The 25,337-nt window shown below is 41.9% G+C and overlaps 1 protein-coding gene across 1 annotated transcript in view; it reads right to left on the bottom strand.

Moving 5' to 3' along the window:
* Positions 1-25,337, bottom strand: part of CUBN (cubilin) — a 277,621-nt gene that overhangs the window by 119,439 nt on the left and 132,845 nt on the right. The window contains exons 31-34 of the mRNA XM_030320462.1: positions 24,548-24,717; positions 5,064-5,223; positions 2,986-3,099; positions 1,203-1,313 (exon numbers count right to left, since the gene is read on the bottom strand). Of these exons, the coding sequence (XP_030176322.1) occupies positions 1,203-1,313; positions 2,986-3,099; positions 5,064-5,223; positions 24,548-24,717 (555 nt within the window). The remainder of the gene's footprint in view (positions 1-1,202; positions 1,314-2,985; positions 3,100-5,063; positions 5,224-24,547; positions 24,718-25,337) is intronic.

The raw sequence follows: 25,337 nt of genomic DNA on the forward strand, positions 1-25,337 counted from the left end.
CCAAGCTGCTATTTATAAAGTTCTTAGAATAGCACTCAGCCCAAGTGAAGTGCTATGTAAGTGTCTGTTAAATAATATCCCTTCATCCTTGGTCAAATGCTTACAGATAAACATCGCAAGCAATGCAATCAGGACCGCATAGAGCAGAGAGGAATCGATTGCCCACTACTGTCCCAGGCTCTGCTCTGGGCCCTGGAAATAGAGCAACTAGCAAAACAAAGTCCCTCCTCTGATGGAGTTTGTCTTCTAGTGCAGGATAAGAAACTCGTATGCCAAAGCTCAAAGATGACTACCTCATGGAGAAAGTTTAAATAACCTGAGATGATTTTACTTGAAGATACTTCAGAAACTAGACAGCAGCATTCTTTAATTTCACTGGGATGTCCTGCAATCAGAATTCCCATGTGTGTGTTTGTTGCTGTATTTTTTGCTTTGTTTATTTAGTTATTTCTTCCTTCCTTCCTTCTTTCCTTCTTTCCTTCCTTCCTTCCTTCCTTCCTTCCTTCCTTCCTTCCCTTCTTCCTTCCTTCTCTCCTCCCTTCCCTCCTCCTTCCTTCCCTCCTTCCTTCTTTCCTTCCCTTCTTCCTCCCTTCACTCCTTCCTTCCTTTCTTCCTTCCTTCTCTCCTCCCTTCCCTCCTCCTTCCTTCCCTCCTTCCTTCTTTCCTTCCCTTCTTCCTCCCTTCACTCCTTCCTTCCTTTCTTCCTTCCTTCTCTCCTCCCTTCCCTCCTCCTTCCTTCCCTCCTTCCTTCTTTCCTTCCCTTCTTCCTCCCTTCACTCCTTCCTTCCTTCCTTCCTTCCTTCCTTCCTTCCTTCCTTCCCCCATTGCTTCTACTGAGGACAAAACCAGAAGGACCAGGCTCAATTCGAATATAAGAACTGGTCATATACTAACAAGAAATTTCTCACGGAATGCTATCTAATGCCAGGACGGACTGAATTTCATTGCTCTCTAAAGCAGTTGCAACTTTTAAATTAAAAGAAAAATACATAAACTGTTCATGTCCTTGAGTGTGAACAAGCTGTGCTTCTTGAGCCTACCCTTCACTCTTGCTATCCTACCCTCTAACTCTCTTTACTTGGCTTATATTTCTCTTCCTATCTGTTGGAACCATTCCAACCTCCAATAACAGCATATACATAGGTAAATATATAAATACGAGCCAGCCAGGGCCACAGACGAGTGCGCGAGCGCTGCGGTACCTCGGAGGGGTGCGTCATCATAATTGCCATCCAAAATTTCTAAAAAGTCTTGTGTACACATTGCAGTGCTTTCAAGTCCAAAGTGGCTGAAGGAGAGGGTGATGTGATTGACTGCAAGAGAAGGAGAGAGGACTAAGAGAGCCCTGGCAAACAAAACATACAGGGAGCGAGGTTTTTCCTTTGATCAATTCCTTTGCAGGTTCTCCAGCAGGGAAGCGACGCATTTGGCTCCTCTGAAGAGTGACAGAATCAATGTTTTTTGAAAGTGCTTCCAGAATCTGAAATGCTGATGGTGGTAAATAAGAGGGCCCTGGGGTATGTTCATTCCACGGAGACCACGCGGAGTGCTTGTCGGAATATAGGGTGTTTACACTTTTTGCATCAGCCATTGCTGGCTGACTAGTTTGCTGACTTGTAAATGAGATGCTCCTACCCTCCTGGCACGCACAGCCTAGCTCTCTTAGTTTTACCTGAAGCCCAGAGCCAGGACCCTAGAGGTTTGGAGTAATTTATAAAGAAAGCTTTGAATTACTTGCAAAACAGCAAGTGCCTGGGTGTGTTTTTTCTTTTGCTATTCATCCAGGGTCCCTAATCTTCAGAATAGGATCTTTTCCTATTAATGTCTTTGAACCAGTGAGATCTTTCATCTAAACGCTTTACAACTCATTAGAAATTATCCTTACATGCAAAACCGCTCAGCTCAAGGCAGGGGGCTCCTTATCGAAGGCTTAGTTTCTGGCCAGCTGGCAACTTTCTTTGGCTAAGGATTACTTCGCCAAGACCCCAATCATATGCATGGTAATAAACATATTCTTTTGTTACCTCTTAACATCCCTAGTTAGAAAATATTGAAGTGTTAGAAAATATTGAAGTCAAACTTATCATTTTTTAGATTAGCTAATGGGGCCTCGCTGGCTTAAGTGGATTTGCTTATTGTCACGAAAGTGATTAATCATAAAGCAGAGTAAAGAACTTAATGCCTTTCCTCCATTATGGCTGAAATCATAAATTTTTCCCGAAAACCTCAAGGAAGGGCAGGGCCCCTCTGAAACATGCGGGATGGCCCCGGGATCACCCTCTTTGCAATCATTTCGCTTTGAGTCCTGAGAGGTCTCCTCCTTTTCTCTGTCTGTAAAGTGTGGACAGTAATTCTTACCACCAGGTTGTTACCAGGTCAAAAAATATGATTCTAGAATTCTAAAAAGAAAATTATGTAAACACTCACTTAGTGTTTCTTCCAGGCCGTGAGCTAGAATTTTTTGTAGTACATGCATTGCACGAGAGGCCGGGTTTTATAATCAGCTTCCACTTTGATCAAAGATCGATATGCTTATGGCATCACATTCCCAAACTATGAGTTATTAATTTTTCAGTTTGTGGTTCTTATTAATCATTTAGTCATTTGGCAACTGTCCCGAATATCTACCACACTCAAGGCACATGTGTCAAAAACTATTTATCAGTTATTTTTGCTTATCCCCAATTTCACGTGCCTGTCAATACAGCAAGGTTACAGGTTTTTTTTTTTTTTTCTTTTTCCTCTGTTAGGCCTTGAACCTTAATTTTTTTTTTTTTAACTTAAGAATAAACAGTCAAAATTACTTTCCTATCAGATTAGGAAGTGCTCGTTCTTGTGCACATCAGGAATGGGGACTTCCAAAAAAAGAAGAGGAAGGCCATCAATTGTTACCATTGAGGAGACGGGAACATTAGTCATAGATGGACTTTCCCACAGACACCATCCATCCTGGATTCCTTTCCTTTTTTCTTTTTTGTTACTTACATGGAGGCTGAGCTTGAATTATCCAGCTGCAGTTCTGATTGTGCGGATACTTGGCAGGGAACAATGGAGAGGATATAGTATCAGATGAGTCGGTAAGGATGTAGCCCCCACAGGCTGAGGAACACAAACACACACACACACACGCACGTCAAATACTTTTGATTTCTACTGACCGCACAAAACAATTATTTGATGAGTAAAAACACAAATGATGTTTTCCTATTTCTGAAACGCATGCCCAGGAAGTACTCTGCCGAGGAAGCTGCACATAAACCATGAGAAAATGGAAATGCACTGTACGTTTATAACAATATTCTTCAATTACAGGAAGTGGGGAGGGGCAGAGGACAAAAGATGAAGTGGCTATGAACTGCTTGAGCCACTGAAACAAAACTCTAGTATGGGTCCACTTACTCTGCCCGCTCATAAATTAGAGGTATAGGGATAATCTGTCTCTGAGCAACTTTATTTATTTATTGTTTGGAAAATAAATAGTCAATTGAACAAGAGTGCGTAGGATGGCTGTGTGCTATCAGAGAAACGCAAAACTCTGTGGCGGTGAAGACAGGAGAGTCTGGCCAGCTGGGGAGCGTAGGGGGTGTCTCCCGGAGGAGAGTGGCTGGAGGAGGAAGTGGGGCTGAGGAATAATAGTCCAGCAAGAGACACAGAGGAGGGTCGGGCCTGCGACTGTGCAGAGTTGGCTAAAGTATGGGGCTCCTGAAGGGTGTTGGGGAAAAAAAAAGACTGGGGAAGGTTCCAGGACCCTTGGGTAACATCTGGAGGAATTTGGGGCTCCATTCTCCATGCAATGAAGAGCCAGGACAGATTCACGGAGCACACAAGGGCATGGCTGGAGTGGGGCTTTTGGGGGCTGGCTTTGGAGCAAGATGGGGAAAGGGTGGGTGAGTGGGAGGAGGCTTTGGAATAATCCAGAAGAGACCTCCTGGGGACATTGTTTACTATGAAGCAAACCATAAGTAATTAATTAAATGAAAAATGAAATGCGTTAAGAAACTATTCTTTGGGGCGCCTGGGTGGCGCAGTCGGTTAAGCGTCCGACTTCACCCAGGTCACGATCTCGCCGTCCGTGAGTTCGAGCCCCGCGTCAGGCTCTGGGCTGATGGCTCAGAGCCTGGAGCCTGCTTCCGATTCTGTGTCTCCCTCTCTCTCTGCCCCTCCCCCGTTCATGCTCTGTCTCTCTCTGTCCCAAAAATAAATAAACGTTGAAAAAAAAAAAAAAAAAAAAAGAAACTATTCTTTTCTTTGCAGAGTGGCTGATTCATGCACTCTGATTTGCTCCCAAGTCTACAATGCATCTTTGAGAGACCCCGACCCAGAAAACATCCCTAGCCAGGGCTCTTTGCTGTAGGATACAGGCAAGCTCCAAATAGACCAATGACTAAACAGACCACCCGTATTTGAAATGACAAGGACCGTCTGAGTAAAAGTCAGAGGCAAACTGAAGCTGGCCAACAACTCCTTCCACCTTGGGCTCTATCCCTGACATGGGAATAAAGGATTCATCTCCAGGAACGGCCGGATGAAAGGCAACGGTGAAAAAGTCTAGAAGGATGAACTGAGAAGTGGTGAGTTAAGAACAGAAACAGTGGAAAACAACACCGATTCCTCAGGTGGTTCAGGGCACCACTACCTCAAGGGTTAGTTACCACCAGACTCTACACTGCACACAAGCCTTGTGATTTATAATTGTCCCAGCAGAAAATTCTGGGCAAATGCCAGATAATTTATCTACTCATGAACAAATATGGAGAAACACTTTGTTACAGTGACCCTAGTATTAAAAATGCTCTGAAATATCATTCTGAAAGCTCGAGAGACACACAGATCCAAAGGAAGTCGGCGTCGCCTGTTAGACGATCATAAACTTAAAGGATCAACAGGTGGAATAATTGCAAATCGTAGTTCCTTTGCTCTATTTAAATTGTCGCCTGTTAAGTAGAAAGCTGGGACCGATTTATGAGCACTGGCCTCCTTTTTTTTTTTGTGGCACCAGGAAGGGCACTCCAGAACAGACAGCAGGTACCTCAGGGACACACACAGAGACATGCGGCACTTGCCTTGGCTGAAGTGAGCTCGGAAGCCCCTGCTCTGTCTGGAAGGGCCAGACTGAAATCGCAACAAGAGGCTGTTTCCTGAAGAAACGATGGGGTTAGCCAGCGGCTGTCTTCCACACGTTCTGGCAAGGCGGGCAGTTGTGGGGCTTACGCCATCATATGCCTACAAATTAAGACAACGGGGTTAATAGTTCAGAACTTCAGATTTACATCTATGGGGCCCATGGTCCATGGGCTATGTACACATTGGTGAGCTGGTGGAAAGCAATACATTCACCGGATCTAGTGCTTCATGTCATTGTCTCGTCAAATAGCCCATGGGAGTGTCTGAATCATTGGTTATGTCTAGGGAACTTATATGGATTCCAGTGGGAGTTCCTCTGTCGGAGCCCACAATTACATCCCTGGATATTTTACTTTCACAGCCCTCCCTCCTCCCCTGACCTTGGCGCATCACATCAAGTGCCATGCCCACAACATGTACTGAAATGTTTGAGGCAAGAATCAAGATAGGAACAAATAGGTGAGGAAGAAGGAGGAGTAACCATTTGTTTTCAGAAACCCAACCCTTTGCCATAACTTTTTGCTTTCCATAGGATAGTGGTCAAGAAGGAAGAATATTGGCAGAGTTCTTTCAAATGATATAGTGAGTGAGCCTAACTCAGAAAATTATCTAGTTAATAAAAAAAAAAAAAAAAGGGACTAGGTTCTATGTCTGCCCAGGGCTATGTTGGGACTTAGCTGACCCTCCAGACGTACTGATGGAATAGAGTTGACATTACATGTACCCAAATCACTGTATGGGTTTGTGAAATTGAAACTTGGTTAATTTCCTCGGAACTCGGTGTGTCTGGTGTGCAGTTTTTAACACAGTTATGTATAAATGGGGGAAGTGAATTCCTTTTCTTTGGATGATAACAAGAATGGCAACCATTCATTTAGTGCTCACCCTCTGCCAGCAACTGGTTCAGACCTTCACGCACACTATCCATTTCCTTTTCCCCAATTGTCCTCCATTTTTAAGAAGACAATTGCTACACAGAGACAAAATTGTGTGGCCGACTTCCACAATTCCTAAGAGGGAGCAGCTCATGTTAAACCAGACAACTAGATTCTAAAATTCAGAATTGAAACTCTCATATTGTCTAATGCAAGATACCAATTAAGCAGGATAGGATCAACTGTCAACTACCAGAGTGGGATTAAAACATGAAGTTAGGATACGACTGTTTCACCCAAGATAAACTGTCATTTATATTTCATAAGAAACACTTGGGGAAAAAAATAGAAAATTCGGGGATTGGACGCAAAGAAAGTTCACACAAATTATTTTAAAATATCTAGTGAGGATTATAATCACTGTTCTCTCTAGCACATAAGTATGAGTGGGAGGCAATTCTCAGTTTAGTTCATCATAAGCACATGAATCAAACATCAATAAGATGTTTAACTCTCTACTGAGGGGCTAAAACTTTTACAATACTGAACTTTAAATAAATGTGGTTCTAGAACACCATTTCTTTCTTTTTTCTTTTTCATTGCTTTATTTAATGTTCGTATTTTAAATCCACAGGTCCAATAAATAAAACCTTAAAACTGATTTTTATTTAACATTTTTTACAAAAATTTTTTTTAATGTTTATTTCTGAGACGGAGACAGAGCATGAGTGGGGGAGGGGCAGAAAGAGAGGGAGACATAGAATCAGAAGCAGGCGCTAGGCTCTGAGATGTCAGCACAGAGCCCAATGCGGGGCTCGAACTCACAAACTGTGAGATCATGACCTGAGCCAAAGTCGGCCGCTCAACATACTGAACCACCCAGGCGCCCCGGCCTCTATTTAACATTTAAAGTTTGATTACAAACTCAGTTACATTTTCTTAACCAAGTCAAATTATAGTTTTCAATCTAGTATGACTGCTTCTATTGAACATGTTGAACACCATCAATAATAGTCAAAACAATGTATAAATCAAGGGGCGCCTGCGTGGCTCAATTGGTTAAGCATTCAACTTTGGCTCAGGTCGTGATCTCATGGTTTATGGGTTTGAGCCCCACATTGGGCTCTGTGCTGACAGCTCGGAACCTGGAGCCGGCTTCGGATTCTGTGTCTCCCTCTCTCTCTGTCCCTTTCCCCACTCACGCTCTCTTTCCTTGAGTAAAAATTTATTTTACTCAAAAATAAATAAAAAATTAAAAAAAAACAGTGTATAAATCAAGATTACAAAACCTCGCTACTACATTTATACTTCAACCTACTCTCAAATGTTACCAGCATTGTTTTAATCCAAGACTTTATTTTTGGTATACTTGGCTTTATACTTTCCGAAGGTGATACAGCTATAACATCCTTAGAGTTCAGTAATGTTAATACTGTCTTGCTTTAAAGAATACCTTCCTAGAACGCCTTGGGAGTCTAGAGAATATGCCAATTGACTCTTGGTCAAGACTATCCACACGAGACTATTTGCTTCTCTTGGGATGATGTGTTTGTTTAGCACAGCATTTCTTATACTTCAGCAGAACACTGGGGTTCTGTGAGGTATACAGACTCCCCCACCAAAAAAATACCACCAACAAAAACAACACATACACTAAGAGGATTTTTACAAGTCCATACACTCACAAAGGCAAGACTCTTTTAGTCTCCTTTATCTCTCCCCAAACTCAGAGGCCTAGTGAGTAAGTAGGTATTGTTCCTTCTTTTCTAAATGGCTGCAATCCTCTTAAGGCAAAAAAGTAAGGTAGAAATTTAGGGCTAAATGGTTCAGAAAGTCATAAGAATGAGCCACTTCCCAGGGGATCCTTTGAATGGGCACATCTTCCAGGATGTCTATGTGTTTCTCAGACCTCCCTCCCCCAGAGACCCTGGAATCAAAGGGCCTTGGTTGCAGTTCATACGGCTGGAGCATTGCTTTTCAGGAAGTGGATCTGAGGTAGAAGGTTTCCAGATGTCCCTGAATCAAAATTATATACCACTGAAACACTACATTTGATTAGCACGTTGTAATTTTATAAGGACCATCAGAAACATCCTAATCTAGTCCTCAACACCATGTGATTTTTTTGTTTGCATGAAGAAAATGAGACTTAGTGTGCTAGCTATTAAAGTATTGCCTCATCCAGTGTAAACTAGTGACTAATCCGAGTTCATACACACAGTGAGTAGAGTCAGGAACTTACGTCCCCTGTCTCCAAATTCTATATTATATCTTGTCACTTCTCTTTAAAATGCTGGCGATAGTTATTAAGATATATATATCCAGTTGTTGCTTTATGAAAGTGCAAGACCTCAGATTAACAAGGAAACAACTGATTTTTTAAATAGTTTAGAATAGCAATTCTTTTATTTTAGATGGTTCCTAACTCTTGTAATACCAAATAAATTTAACTTTTTTTTTTGAGAGGGAGAGAGAAAGGGAGAGTGGGGGAGAGGGGCAGAGAGAGAGGGAGGGAGAATCTTAATCGGGGCTCCATGCTCAGCGCAGAGTCTGACGTGGCACTTGACCTGACAACCATGAGATCGTGACTTGAACCGAAATCAAGAGTCAGATGCTTAACCGACTGAGCCGCCCGGGCATCCCCAAATCAATTTAACTTTTAATTTATAAAATTATAAGAAAAAAACTGCAAGGAAGAAAACATGAGAAACCTTGATCCCATTTATTTAAAATTCTAAAGTCATGGAAATTATCAATATGCATTTCCCCTTACTTCCATTTAGTTCCCAAGGCAGACCTAGCAAATTATATTACTATTGGAGACACACATAACAGTCACATAACTTACAGATATATAATTCTTATTTAAGTCTACTGCCAAGAGTTTGCTAGGCCTGAGAATTGGTTTTCTGATCTGTTGCTCAAGTGGTAAAAGTCAGAGAAATATACCACCCGCCCCCCCGCCCCCTGCAAAACCGGTACATTTCCGTTAACTCATTTCTAGATGACATTAGTAAAATTTTGAAGTTGAATCCACAAAAGAAAAAGTAGCCATACCCCTGAAAGCTCCAACTACTGGGACTCTAAAAACAAAGGCATATCTGGTTGAGGGATAACCTAATTTCTACAAGAAGTTAATCGGTCCCTTCACAAAGTACCCAGAGTTTTGTCAAATTTCCCGATAAAAACACACACATTCAAAATGCCTAAACTTATATTTATCACATGAAAATAGGAGACTAAGAGAGTAGACTTGGGCACATAACAGACAGTAAATATTTGATGTATGGATGAGTGCATGAATTACATAGGTAAGAGTATATGGCCTCTAAGAACAGAGGACTAAGAATGAGGGAAAGTCCAGAGTTAGGAAATAGCTGTCCTCCCTCTCATGGATTGGAATGTATAAATGCATAGCAGGCATGACAGTGAGTAAAAGAGGCTATTCACAGTGGGAAAGAGGTCAATTGGGGCTGCTTTCTGGGCAGGCTTTTTACATTTTGGCCCCAATGGGCAATGGAGGAGGGTCTAATCACAGGACATGGCTTATGCCACACACACAACTGCCCAGTGCCCTTCTCACAGGCAGTGCCAATCTTTTGCCAGCACTGCGAGAGAACACGGAAGGCGGAAGGTGGGCAGAGGACATCAGGCCTGTCCCCAGAGCCCAGAGTATTCAGGACACATGACATTATGGCGCTCTTGGGAACCCTCCGCACTCTAAGCTCTAACCAGAAGTTAGAACTGAGCCAAACATTTGTGTACTTGCACAAACATTTTAATACTTGATGCTTTAATATCTTAAGGAGATCTGAGAAACCTTTTTTTTTTTTTTTTTTTTTTTTTTTCAGAGTTAACACGTGTCGGCTCCGGCATAAAGTGACATTGGGGTGGGGAGCCATTCAGGTACAAGACTAACAGTCCTTTGTGATGACATTTATAGAGGCCTGGGTCAGAGTCCTAAGCACTGGTAATTTGAGAAAAGAGAGGGAACTTCTGCCGTCCCATGCACTTACTGATGATAGAAATAAGTGTAACTGACACGAGTGTAAAGCTCGGACTGTTCACCAGAATTAAATGAGTACAAAGATACAAAGCCCTCACAACACTTCCTGGCACACAGTACGTACTTGAGAGATATAAGCCTCTATTTGTGAAGGGAGACAAAGAGAAGGATAAATTGCTCTGTATGAAACGAACAAAAGTAGGAAGCTATTGCAGCAAAACCAAAAAGAGGTCTGAGAGAAGGGGTTTGTCCAGCAACACGGATGAGGCTGGAGCATAACCCATGGCTATTACCAGCTGGGACTATTGGGGCGGGGTGGCAGGGAGCGGGGCGGTGGGGGCAATTCTGACCTGGCTCCCAGTGATTCACGTCCCCGTGTAGTCACCCCACCCCCACCCTGCCCAGGAGTGCGGGCTGCACCTAATGACTTACTTCTTCCAATGAAGAGATGAGAGCCACGGTGATGGGATGTCACTTCCATGACTAGGTTACAAAAGAGGGACTGTTCCATCTCGTCAGCTCTTTCTCTTGCACTCTGCACTGCCTGCTTTGATGAGTCTAGCCGCTGTGCTATGAGATACCCTGCAGAGAGGCCCTCCTGGAGAGGAGACGAGGGAGGCCTCCAGCCCATTTTCTGCGGGGAACTGAATCCTGCTGCCGACTATGTGAGCCAGCTAGGAAAGGGCCACGTGCCCGGCACCCTCATTCTTGGCTCACAGAAACGTTCAATGTTGTTGTTTTGAGGCATTGGGGTTTGGGGATATTTGTTATGCAGCAACCGATAACTAACGCAGGAGGTGTGAAATGAGGGACCGAGAGAGAAATGAACAATGGAGTCTTAAGGATCACTTTTGAACTCGACTGCTCTGCTGCTATTTGCAGTAAACACCTGCCAGTGCTCCAAATAGTTAGTCAAAGTCTACTACACAAAGGAGCCTCAAGATCGTGGTATTTTGGAGAAATTAAAAACAAAGTGTAAATTCCAATATTCTCTTAACAAGGGGGATGGAGAAAGGGAATGGCCACAAGAAGCAAGAGACAGTGGGCTTAAAATGTGAACCGCGGCAAGAACTAGCCATCTGGTTGACCTCCTTCCTTCTCTCTTCACTTCTCCTCTCTCCTCATTTCTCTACATAGAAATCCCTGAAAATATCATGGGAGAATAATGAGTTTCCTAGACCCTTGAGTCTCCTTTTCCTCACCCGGAGTGATCAACCACTGAACACTACTGAGGGAGCAAACATTACTCATGAACTTAGTGACATGGAGGTCACTGGAGGTCTAATGAGTTGTTTGGACATAATTATGGACAGACACTAACTGAGTGGACTGAGCTGTGTGTGCAAAGGGGAGAAACAGAGGACTAAGTGTTGACACCTTCACTTCTCTTTTAACAGTTGGCTCCTCTAGGGATGGAGGAAGGAGCCATGAGGTAATATGTGCTGCCTGGCACAGGAGAAGTACTCAGTGAATCCAGTTATCCTGTTTTCTTTCCTTGTTTCTTCCTTAGTTCTTTGGAAAATATGGCTATCACAAACTGTTTGGGAATTTGTGATAGGATCCATTAATGTACCAGCTGACTTGGAGATAACAAAGTACCTGACCTCTTTGAGGAAAGGCAATGATTTCAAATATGGGTTCCTCCCCAAACACCTTCCCTACAAAACCTTCCCAGCTCCACAACACAGCTTCATGAATACTCCACAAGTGGAGCCTCAATGGATGTCCATATCCATGGTTAGTTCAAACCACACTGTTCATATCCGTTCTGTTGCATGGCCTTTGCTGACTGGCTATGCACAGGCTCCAGCCTGTCTGACATTTTCCATCAGATCAACTAAAGCCCAGGGGCAAGCACACTGACCTTCGATTAAAAACACCCGGGAAACACAGGGACCTTATGGTCAGAACACCTGGAAGCATTCTGTTCTTAGGTCCCAACACTTGAGTCCTGGGTCTCCCTCTCTCTCCGCCCCTCCCCCGCTCGTGCTCTGTCTCTCTCTGTCTCAAAAATAAATAAACGTTAAAAAAAATTTAAAAAAAAGAATGCATTAGATCTAAATGCATTACAGAGTAGACAAACGTTAAAAACAGAATGTTGAGTGAACAGAGCAAATAGAAGGGTATTGTATTTGCGGTATTCCTTGCTTAAAGTTTTAAAACTTGCAAAATAATATATGCTGTATATGAAAACTACAAAAAAATGAAAAAGTATAAAAATAGCCATGGGCGCTGTAAACCCAAATTCTGATAAGCAGTTTCCTCTGTGATGAGAATAGGGAATAGTGTCAGTGCGGGTGACACATGGGACTTCACTGTCTCTTTAGTAATTCCTTTATTTTGGGGGAAAAAAAAAGAACTTGAAGCAACTATGGGAAAATATTACAATTTGGCAAGTCTGGACAGTGAGATGAACTTGTTCTTTATACACTTCACATGTATTATATAGTCTATACTTTTTTATATACTTAAAATATTTCATAATAGAGTGTTCACTAAAGAAAAGAGCGTTTAGATGAAGAAAATAATAGGGAATGTCGAGTCAGATTCACATATAAATATGGTCTTCATAGCACTACGATAATAAAGAAGTAACAAAATGGTCAATAATAAGCTAGCGGTTAAAGAAATTCTAGTATGTCTATATAATTGATTAAATAGCCAAGGATACTACTTTTGAGGAGAAACGTATTAAGTGTTAAGTGGGAAATGTAGGATACAAAATGATGTGTGGTATTAGCTTAACTATCTATGTGTACGTGTGTGTAAGTGTGCATGTGTGTGTATGGATAGGTATGTAAGTGTAGGAAATAAGCTAAAATGTTTCAGGGTTTGTCCTTACATTGCAAAATTATGGATGGCATTAATTTCTTTTGTTCTTCTTTCCTGTATTTTAGAAATTCAACATGAGGAGCATGTAAAACTTTTAAATACTGTATATATTTAAAATGTTTAAGTGTGCAGCCAGTCAGACATGTAAGGAAAGAACTCCATACAAAGACAAGAAAATATGTTACTCATATGACAGTGCCGCAGTATCTAAGGCAGATGGCTATTAATGCCACTTAATCTGGTCTTTGCAGCCCGACAAGAATGTAGTTAAACAGATATGGGTTCTGTTTTAAGATCTCCAAAGCATTTGCTAGTTGGTTAATATCTCCAACTGTAGTGCAGACCTCTCTCTGAGCTCCACGCTTATCTATCCAACTGCATTCCAGACACCACTGATCGTGTGGCCCCAGAAACCTTGAGCATCGATGTCTCAAACTGAAGTCATCTTTCCTCCCCTAATTCCTCCTTCACCCTCATTTCTTGCCTCCATAAATGCCCACAGCAGGTTATGCACTTGGTGAACATTTTCAGACCCCTCCCATATTTCCTGAATCCAATGGATCTATGTGTTTTGCCAATTCTCTCTCCGATGTATCTCCTGGACCCATGCCACCACTTTCCCGCAGGGGCTCCTCTGGGTGTGGGACCTCATCACCTCTCCCCTCGGTCACCATGGCGCCTGAACTTTTCCCTGGCTAAATATGTGTCCCCTTTAACTCAGGCTCCAAACAACTGCCACTGTGGGGCGCTCTTCATAAAATGTAAAATCTGATTCAACGAGAAAGCTGAATACCCCAATGATATAAAATACTGCACTAAATAAAGAAAAGTAATTGCTGATGCTGCGCTTTGAGGGAAAGAACAGGTGTCTGACTCGGATGCAGTGCACAGCCCTGAGCCCCAAGCCCCCTCCCCACTGATCCAAATTCTGGCTGATGGAATGACTCATGATCACCTCACTGAAATAGTCAGCACGCACAGCCCGAAGCATATGACCCAGGGGGAAAAATGAACAGTAGCTTCCTCAGTAATGTTTGTATTTTCATCTCCAGAAACTGGAATCTATTCCCTCAGATCGAGTTGGAGAGGGGAAGTGAGAAAATACTTCTGTATCTCTAATTTTCTTGTTTCACTAAGTTTCATCTTGCTCGAGGAGGAAATAAACCAACTAAATATGCATGGGCTAAAACTATTACAAACTGGAGGACGAGGAAACTATTTTAATTCAAAAGCAAAAACACACGGTGTGATTTATAATCCGCAAAGTATGACAGTGTTTGGTCTGAGCTCCAGAGTTGAGCTTTCCCTGAAAACAAATCATGAATGTATATGAATAGATATAAATGTATATGAATATGTTTTTATTGTCATTTTCTGCACCACTACTTTTTTTTTTCTGAACTCATTTGTGAATCTTCTGGAAGGTATTAAAATAACACATTTATGAAGTAATAAAATTCGCTGAGATGATATGGTGAAGAATGTGCGAAAACAAATTATATGTTTTAAGATTTAAAAAAATATTTTAAGATAAGACTGGCCTTTATAACTAATGATGGTAGTCAGCAATGAACTATGAATTATGGATCCAGTTCTGGGTACCTACGGTTCACAATTTTTGAAAAGATAAGACCTTTAACATGGTTTCAGTAGTAACAGAAGCAGTAGCAGGAAAATTGGGGGTAACAATTAACACTTATCTATACCAGACACTATGCTAAATGCTTTACCTTTTAAAAAATCCAATTTTTCTTACAATTCTACTTTACATTTGGTAAAGTTGAAGCTCAGAAAACAGAACTTGCTCACAGCCACATACTAAGTAGTATAGACCAGTAATGAATCCCGTCCGTTGGACATCTGATCAATTATCATGAAACCAACTGAAAAGATAAAATCAAGTTTTATCCATGACCTCCAAGAAAGATAATCATGGGAGCTCAGGAAATAGAATGGAAGTGTCTCGTTTATTTTGACCTGCAATAAAGCATTCCTACAGTGGCATTTTAGAATTTGGGGCCCCCATGGATTTCAGAACAGTTGGCACCTGTCATGGATTCCATCCCACTGAACATGCATGGGATTCCCAGCATGGCTTATACAGCACATTGTGTAACAAAGGGCACAGTGTCCAGGGCCAATACATAACCCTAAGATTTCTATCCCTGATTCCTAAACTCAGTTTTATTCTTTTTTTTTTTAATGTTTGGTTATTTTTGAGAGAGAACAGAGACAGAGAGAGACAGAGAGAGAGAGCGCGAGCACGAAGGGGGGGGAGCAGAAAGAGAGGGAGACACAGGATCCAAAGCAGGCTCCAGGCACAGTGCCCAATAGGGGGCTCGAACCCAAGAACCGGGAGATCATGACCTGAGCACTTAACCCACGCTTGACTGACTGAGCCACTCAGGCGCCCCTCAGTTTTATTCTTAGGTTCAGATCTAAATCCCCTTCTCGTCCTTCTCTGGTCTAAAAAGCCATAACCTGTCTGGTCTAGAATGGCCTCTTCCCTCACCTGGGCCCCAGCTTACTTTGGTTTTCAACCCAGCCTTTATCTTTGACTTCATTTCTGACTCCTTGCAACACGTGTCTACTGCTCTGGGTCGCCCTAAAGATTATCAGGGTGAAAGGATAAGATATCTGGGGTTCAGAAGAGACGGTTTGCATTGCAGGAAAAAGTCAATTTGGAGGATGGGAGTCCCTGAAAGATTTTCACGTGCTGCACATGGTGGTGTAGCTGCTAACAGAATTGCCATTTTGGAATGGGAACTGCTCCAAGATAGAGGAAATATTCAGTGATAGGGAGGGGAATCCCTTAGGAAAATATCCAAGTTGTTAAAGTCATAAGTGTATGTGAGGAAGGAAATGAAAATATTACTCATCATAGCAGCCTTTGGTGGGGGTGGGGGGGATAGGGGGAGGAAGCATGGGGTTCCTCAGGCAGCGGTGTTTGCCAGCCAGGTGTCTCTGAGGTTAAATACCAGGTGACATTCACGGTGGCACATCTCACACATCAGGACTTCATCACCCCTATTCCTTCGTTCTACATTATTGCACTCGGTCCTCAATTTTTACAGATTCTAACCTCGAGCGATTTGTCATCGTTGCAAGCAGGGACTCAAAGATCCTCGGAAATGTCGATAGGCAAAGAAATCCAAGAAGCTCATTTTGTTTTCACAAATAAACAAGCATTTAGCGACATTCTGAGCTGAAATGCAAACCGAACAAAACAAAGCCTGTGCCCACAGATTGAGAACTGTGGCTTCCGTTCAGTTAGTCTTTGCTTTGGGGATGTGAATTGTTGGCACCGTTCTTGGTGACTAATTTGGCACTGGAAGGCCAGGTTATCAAAGGCAAGTCAGAGAATAAAACATTTTCAAGAAATCCGTCAGAGATAGTCCTCAAGTATCAGCTAGAAACAGAAATGAAACTTCCTGTGGGGAAAAGTGAGGGAGAAAGGGAAGACAGGGAGGCAGGGAGAGGCGGATTCTTGTCATGGATTTATTTGTAAAACAATAAATATTTAAAGAATCGCTTCCATCTTCTCTTTGAAGCACTGAGTTCTATTATTCCTGGGTCTGTTTTGGAACAGATCAATGTTTTAAAAGGAAACACATCATGGGTAGTATCTAAAACTAAATAAATAAATCAAGCAAAATACGGATTCTGCGTCCTGTGTCTGCCCTGTTCCACCCAGGGTCTTACAGTGAAACAACCTGCGCAATGAGCAGACCAGACATTGTGGCTTTGGGTGGGGGGAGGGGATCTGGTTTTCTTCAAATCACACACTTTGTTTTCTTTTTCCTGGATGGGGGCAAAAAGCTTCCGAAAGAAAACAGTTACTCATCATGTGCCCTTTTTTTTTGTACTAGGCTCGGTTCGCCCGAATGTATATTTTCTCCAAAGCAGAGGCTGGATCTGGACTGTGCTCCGCTTGCTTTTATCTGTTTCTGACTGATTCTCCCAAGGCAGACATTCCATTGTGCTGAGCAAAGAGGATGCTGAAACCAGAGGCGGGAGTCTCCAGGGCCCCGCTGGGGCTGCAGGACCGACCTCTCCCTCTCTAGCACTGAGCTACCACCAGCATTTCTCAGAGATCGATAAGAGCTTGCAGAGCTACGTGGATTTAAGGCTCGGAAGAGAGACTCTAATTAAGCAATTAACTGTCAGTTGGAGGTCACTTTAATACTCAGCCTTCATGAAAGGCAACATAATGGAGCCATTTGCGTGCTGACCATACAGAGTCATGCCCAACCAGTGGGTTCCACTGCTGCCTTAGCAAGAAATACTCACAATGTGTCATTCAGGAGAGCCTGGGGTTAATCACTCTAGCCACTCAAAGGGGACAGAGCGGAAAGTGCAAACATATTACCAAATTAGCTGAAACCCGAGTGCCAGCGGAGCTTTCCGATTAGCTCCCCACGATGCCCACCACTTCAATAGAAGTCAGAAAATTCCGTTTCTCTCTCTTTTTTCATTAGAGCAGCATGAAATTCTAGAAAACGGGCTTCTGCGATGTTATCTAAGTTCTCATGCGGCTCAAACTAGTGAGATCGTATATCAATAATTGTGCCAGGGAGTGAACTCAGCACAACACATCCCCAAATGTGTCATCTGCAATTTTCCACTGAAGTACTGACAATTGCGGGAATAGGGACCGCAAAATTCATGCATTCATTTATTCAGCCCTGCACCTATTAGCAATTTGTGTACCAAACAGGCTGCTGCCTTTGGGATACAAAGACCACTGCTGTTGGTTGGTCATAGGAAAGAGGATAGAGGCTGTGTATTACTGTTCCATTTTAAGATTTTTCATTCGTTTCTTCTACTCGTTAAATTTTGCCTTCAGTTCCACAAAGCCAGAGGGATGGCTTGGGGTTCCCCGTGGGCTCACTCCGCCTCATTTTAGGACTGCTGGGGACCAGGGCCTGCCACAGGAAGAGCTCTCTTTTGCTCAGCAAGTGGAGTGTGGAGATGACCTCTTCCCAATGCCAGATCTTGCTCCCCAGGGCAGAACCCGAAGCTTAGCCAGTCTGTGCGAATCTGACTGTGACCTCTAGAGCGAACCCACACTGACGTCACCGGACCCTCAGGATCTGCTTTTTCATGTCCACCCTGTGCTCTTCTTCCCACCCACAGACACAACTCCTAACTGGATCCTGTTTCTGTGTGGGTCTCCCAAGCACTCGATTTTGTAAATGGGCAAACTCAGATCCCCCGGCCATGAAAAGAGGGAGTGGTGGAGCCATGCCTGGACACCAGTGCCCAGCAGGGTTGGGCGCATGGTTGACACCGAAGATTGAACGGGTGGATGGAGCCCAGGCCACCTGCCTCCAAAGCAAAGACACCTTCCTCCTCGTATCTGGAATCCTAACACTTTTCCTCATATTGACAAATGAGCTCTGGGTTCATCCAAAAGAGAATGCAAATAGTTTTATTTTTTCTCCCCCGATTTCTCAGCTGCCCGCGAGTCTGCAATTTGGTTCCTTGCGTGTAGCCTGTAATTTTTATATTTTACCAGAATACTACCTCTTACTTTAGGCTTGCTTATGTTTTCATGCCGGCCCTGCTATTAACATCTACCAGGTCTTGATCCTGACCATCCAGACTTCACTTTTCTTATTTTTAAAATAAGAATACCACACACAAAAAATTGGGATATGGCATTAAATTATCTCTAATCTCTCCCCCTGCAACCTTAACATTCTATGTATCTATGCGTTTGCAACTATTAGCCATAATGTCTGTTAAAATTTATAGTTCTACTTCTGACAATCCAAACTGTTATAGGAGTTTTAAAAAACACGATAGCTGGTCCCATCCAACCGTAATTTACCTTGGTATTTAATAATACACTTGGGCTCTATTAAAAATCCCACGAACACAAACATTACCTGGCAGCATCATTGGCAGCTGAATATTTTTCTCTTTGCTAATGACTCTGTCTCAGCACCGGGACCAAGAAATTAATCTGAATTCTCCAGAATGAATGATGGGCTTTGTGTGAACTTAAGCTGCAGAGATATTATGTAAGATACTGGACTGCTGGGTACGTTTCACACCCAGTGTCCACCTAGCTGTAAAGGATAGATGGTTGGTGCCTCAATGCTTGCGTTCATGAGCCCCCTGGACAACTAACCGTAACTTGGAGCCAAGCTTCCAGCCTCACCAGGATACTGCCCTCCTGGTTCCAAGCTCTGCAGGCCTCCTATCCCATAACTGGGTCCACTTGGCAACCACACACAGCAGATCTCTACCCCACTCTACCAGAATAGTCCTTCTCCGCGTTACTTTATCTTTTTTGTAAAGGTAATTCATAAATGGTACAAACAAAAAATAACTTACGTGTGATTTCTGTAATTTTCAGCATGAATAAATTTGCAAATAAAAATTATATGGCTTAGCGTCAGTCGCGTGCTTTAATTTCGCATTCTGAAAATATGAAATTTACAGGATCCCTTTGTCTCTTCTTCAGATCGCCACCTTGAACATGACTGCATCGATTATTCCCTTTGTCTCTTATATTGAGCTGCTCCTCTTCCACCAGTGCCTTGCCTTTTTCACATGGTCAAGCTTCTCCACTTTCCGTTGGTCTCGCCTTACCTGTAGGTTATAACCTTTCATCCCCTTATATCATTCACTGCCATCACTTTAGGAAAAAGCTAAGAAGTTCCTGCCCCTTCTAACCTGTTGTGATCTAGAGTCTTCTACTACTATGCACACCCATCCTGCTCCTTACGAGGTCATCAAAGACTGAATTCAGTAGCTTTGCTCCAATCCTCTTCCTAGTTGACCTCTGCTGGATTTGATACCTTCGATCACCCACTCTTAAAATTGGCTTCGCCCCACATATACTACCGCTCTCTCTGGTTCTCCACCTGCCTCTGAGTGCTCTTTCTCAGTCTTCTTTTCCTCTGTTTCTCCATTTGCCCCATAAATGGTGGTGTTTCCCAACGAGTTTACTTGGCCCTTTTCTCTTTAGAAAATACTACTGTAAGTGATCACACCTACTTTTGTGGCTTAACAGCTACCCAGATCTACAGAAATTAATCATACCTACACATCCAGCTCAGATCCCATCCTGAGCACTAAATTCTTATGTCAAACTCTGTAAGGGACATAGTGTAGACCTCTAAACTGAAAAGTTTCCGAATCACACTCACGACGTCTACCCCTTTACTCACTTTCTAGCGTCATCGCTCACTCGTTCTTCGAGTGAATAGTCTTCACTTCTTCATCTCTAACACCCACCTCACCCTCCACCATGTCATTAGCCTATAAATTTCAGTGACTATATGACCACCATGAGTTCTCCAATACATCTCTTTTTCTCCATGTCCAAGGCCACCACCCCTGATTTTTCCATAGCTTCCCAAATAGCCTTGTTGCCATCTTTCTCTTCCTCTGCCAACCTAGTCTTCACACAGCTGCCCATTATCATTATAAAACACAGTTTTGAGTTTATGATTCCTCTGTTTTACAGAAAACTTTCATCAACTCATACCATCTACAGGATAATTTCAGATTCAGAGAGTGTAAAAGAGTTTGTCCAGTCCTGAGGCCACTCACGATGTCTTCTATAGACTCTTGGTCTCTGTGTGCTCCCACACATAGCTATACTCCAGGACAACATCTTTCCTATTCCCACACATCTATGTATATTCACGCCTCTGTGAACAATTTCCCCTATTTTTTTTCCAAAGCCTCTTCTCCTGGTCTCACCACCACATTTCCACGGGTGAAATTCTGCCACTCAAACGTCATTTCCAAAGTGAAACCTTCCCTGGCTTCCAGATCCAAATGAATCCCCTCTTCTGTTTTCTCGTGATTATTACTATAGTCAGTGAGTCCAAGGTATAGGAGATGTCAGGTGCTGTGCTAGGAGAAAGATGCCTAACCACGTTCTTGTTTCACTGAGGTCCTTGAGGCCCAGAAGGGAAGCACTGGCCCTTAAGCTCACTGTTCCTTCTAGTATTCCCTGCTGTCCCCTCTTCCAGCACTCATTGCACACGCCTCTCTGTGGGCACTTACCATCAGCATCATTATGATCAGGGCTGGCATGAATCAATAACTTTCTATATGCATAGCAGGTCACTTAACATGATCTCAAATATCCCAACAACAAATCTGACACAGGTACTTACTATCCCCATGTCACAGTTAAAGAAACTGCATCTATATGTGACTGGGTTACTCCAGGGTAACACAGCTCGGGAAGGGCAAAATTCAGACTCAGCTCTAGGTCCACCCCACCACAGAGTTAGATTTCTTAACCACGGCACCATGCTATTGACGTGGTTCACTTTTTACATGTAAGTCTTGCTCCAGTGATTGGGGGCATCTGTTTCCAAATGCTCTATCTGCCCACTGGCAGGGATACCCCAACTCCTTCACACAGGATTCCCTCATTTTGACAACTTGTTTGGACTACTACATTTCGTATGTTACCTTATCTGCCAGACTGAACTCCTCCCAGCACCTGTTTTTGGGTTTATTTTCCTGTCTCCGTGCCTATGACCAGTTCATATTTGAGGTTTTACTTCCTTCTATCTGTTGCCTTCTACTACAGTTTGTTAAGTCAAGCCCAGCTGCATGCTGAGATACGGCAGTGGTTAAGAGAAAACCCCGTCTATGTATTTATATCTCATATAGGTGGAAAACTCTATTCATGACCGTAGCGGGGGGGGGGGGGGGGAATGTAGCCATGCTGGGCGTGCCTTTGACCTAGGCTTTGTTTACACTCTTTTGTAAGTTAAATTCTATGGGTTGTGGACTTTACCAAAGAGAAGAGAAGATACTGTACCTGGCACTAACCCATTTGGGAAAGGAAGCAAATGGTGGAGAATTGCCCACCGCAAGCAAATCAATGAGGTAAACAACTTGTTTCCGGCCCATTTGAACTTCTCCTGAAGATCCCTTTTTGGTTTCAATGCTTCATTTAACTTTCATTCTTAAAGACTATTTTGGGAGAGTACAAAGTTCCTGATTGGTAGTTATTTTCTTTCTTTAGACTGAAGATAACATTCCATTGTCTTTTCTCCTTCTTTTCTGTTTTCAAGTTTATGTATTTATTTTTAGGGAGAGAGAGAGAGAGGGCGCGAGCGCATGAGTACGGGGGAGGCAAAGAGAAAAGGGCAGAGAGAATCCTAAGAAGGCACCATGCTGTCAGTGCAGGGCCCGATGTGGGACTCAATCTCATGAACCATGAGATCACCACCTGAGCTGAAATCAAGGGTTGGACACTTAACTAACTGAGACACCCAGGCACCCCTGACTCTTCTCCTTCTAATTATCACTGTTGAAAAGTCAGAATTTAGTCTGCCACTTCCTAAAAGCAATTTGTCCCCCTACCCACTCCCCTGGCTGATTGTAACATTTTCCTTTTATCTTTAGTTTTTTTTAGATTAGCATGTCTTTCTATTTATTTCTCTTTCTATTTATACTTGCTTAGTTGTTTGGGTTCCTTGGGATTCTTGTTTTTGTAAATGTGACATCTTTCATCAGTTTTAGAGAAGTCTTAATCATTAGCATTTCAAATATTGCTTCTGTTCCATTATATCTCTCACTTTTCCTTCTGGGGTGACAATTAAATGTATATTATATCTTTTATAAGCATACTGTATGTGTCTTAACCTCTCTTCTATATTTTCCATCCTTTTGCTTATGTGATTCCCTAGATTCCTTTGACTTACTTTCCAGTTCACTATTTTTCTCTTCATCTCTATCTAATCTGCCTAAAAGACAAAACACACACACACACAAAAAACAAAAAACAAAACAAAAGAAAAAAAAACCCACTTCCATTGAGATCTAAATTTCAGCTATTCTATTTTATCCAGTTTGGAAAATTTTAGTTGGTTCTCTTCCATATTTGCAGTGTCACCTTTTATAGTTTGCAGTTCCTTGCTGAGAGTTTGAAGTTTGACTTTTATCTCCATGAGCTTGTTTACCAATCATAACTGTTTACCAATATGTGATATTAGTATGTTTGTTTCCATTGTCTGTTACTCATATTGACTCTCATTTATGTTATATCCCCTCCTCATGTACGTGAGTATCTTTGATAGTGTGCCGGCTATTGCATATGAAAAATTATGAATAGAAATGAAATCTAGGCTGATTTTATCCCCCTTTCAAGAAGATTCTAAATTGCTTTTGCCAGATGTACAAGGATGTATTAACAATAGAGGGTCCTCTCTCAGCCAGGGTCCCCCTCAGATTTTGGGGCCACTCAGGTGACTTAAAGCTGGAATACAGTCTCTGTGAAAGCTGTTTTAATTTTGTTTTACCTAGGATATGGTTTACCAGGACTTCCACCCTATTCCGGCTCTGGCCTCAAACTCTGATCCTCTTTGCCCTGAGAGGCTCACAGAGGTGCTGCCAACCCCTTCTGAATCAGCAAATGCCCTATAGACAAAAGCTATGTGAAATACTAGGCTCACATCTCTCTCAGATATTAACTCAAAAACTTCACATTACCTTGTCAGTTCTTTGCTGCATTTAGGAAGATGTTTTTTAAATATCAGCTTACAAATTTTAAATTGTCTTTTTCAGGAGAGTTGGTCTGAGTTACCTTTATGGAAAGTAGATGTTCTATCCTTTATGTCTGTACAATGCTTTGCCAACTTAGACCCTGAAGACTCATTTAGAAGACTAAAACAGTCATGAGTCAACTGATCTTTTAAGGAGATTACTTTTTAATCTTGTAAAACAGTATCTGAAATCATACCATGACTGCACTACTTTGAAAAATGTGAAACAACTTTTGAGTTTTCTTGAGTTAAATTTGAAAGCAGGCCAATTGGAGTTTGTGTAAGAAACTGTCAGGAAACTAAAATATAAAGTTCCATCAGCCAAGAGAATCTGGTTTATATTTGAGTGAAATGTCTCTAAATACAAATGAAATACGGAAAATCTTTTGTCAAAAAAAACAGGTAACCTAAAAAATCAATTTAAAAACAAAAAGAAAATCTCAAAATACATTCTCATTCACTCCTACATCAAGGATACATCCTTAATTTCAGGTGAGAATGCATTAAAGCTGAAAGTAGTGATAGAAACTTTGGTCATCTGACCAATTAATACCCATCTCTCTTTCCTCCACCCCCATCCCCAAATCTATTCTGTCCTAGGGGACACTGATTTGTTCAAGTAGCAGATCGAGATATCCTGAGCTCAAAAAAAGTAGAACCCTGTGAAAACCCCCGGAGGCTTAATAATAATTGATTTAAAGTAGTTATGATAAATTCATTCTACTATAAATTCCCTAATCTCTCTTGCAGCCAATTCTGGCCAATGATGTATGTAAGTAAGCGGACTTGTGTGAAAATGTTCTTCCTTGATTAAAAAAATACAAATTAGAAACAAATAGAATTATCCCTTCTCCCTTTTTCTGCATCTGTACTCAGACAAGATGTTCAGAGCTACTGCAGCCATTTTTTGACCATAGGAAACAAACACAAGATGACAAATCAACACACGAAGGATGGTAGAACAGAACCTGAGTTGCTAAACAAACCGCGAGATCATCTACTTCCTGATTTGTATTTAGATAAAAACATAAACATCCTTATATTTTAAGTTGCCAGTAGTTGGGTTTCCTATGATCTGACACTGAAAACATCCATAACTAATGTATTTACTAAATATGCTCATATTGTAATGTTTGGGCCCAGGCTTGACTAGAGACAATGCTTGAAATTTTGTCACCTACCATAATACAAGAGTCCTGAGGTTCAAGGTCAAAGTCAGTGAAGTTCAAGAGAACACGGTGATTTCTTTCCACCCGAATGACCCAGGAGCAGTCGGTGTTACTCCTATAAGGACTGGGGTAATTTGGAGAATGAATCTCTCCATTGGGAGCCTGGAAAATGCCGCCACAACCTGTAAGTAGGAAACCCAGTTCAAAAATGAGAGGAATCCCTGATGGATAAAGCTTTGCCCAATTACCTGGTAGCATAGAACAATATGATGCTCTGTTTGACCACCAGTTTTATGTAGTTGATGATATAATCAGCGTGTAGAACTGAATATCCACCATTAATTCATTCATCCCAACAAAATGAAGGATAACTAAGAAAATACTTCGAATAACTTAAACACTGGTGCCAAAAATAATTTCTAAAATACTCAAACATAAGTGCAAATAAAGTCATGCTCTCATAAAGCCATAAAATGCTTCTTCTTTGTTCTCTAAAAATATAATATATGTAAGAATAGCACATCTCCTAAGAATTTTGATAATTTAGTAGGAGATGTTTTTAATAATTTAATATCTGCTTTTTAAAATTTAATATTCTGGACCTGGTATAGTTATTCAGTCTTTTTATTCTTATGATATTATCAAGTAAATACCTATCAACATCTATCTCTATGACTTATCATTTCTTGGGTTTATGATAATATAAACCTATAACGGAAAAATGCAAGTATTTTCTAACAATTGACAATAATTGGATAATCTAAACACTATGTGTATACAATCATATATATAACCCTCACTA

The sequence above is a fragment of the Lynx canadensis genome, chromosome B4 (assembly GCF_007474595.2).
Source record: "Lynx canadensis isolate LIC74 chromosome B4, mLynCan4.pri.v2, whole genome shotgun sequence".
Classification (NCBI taxonomy): domain Eukaryota; kingdom Metazoa; phylum Chordata; class Mammalia; order Carnivora; family Felidae; genus Lynx; species Lynx canadensis.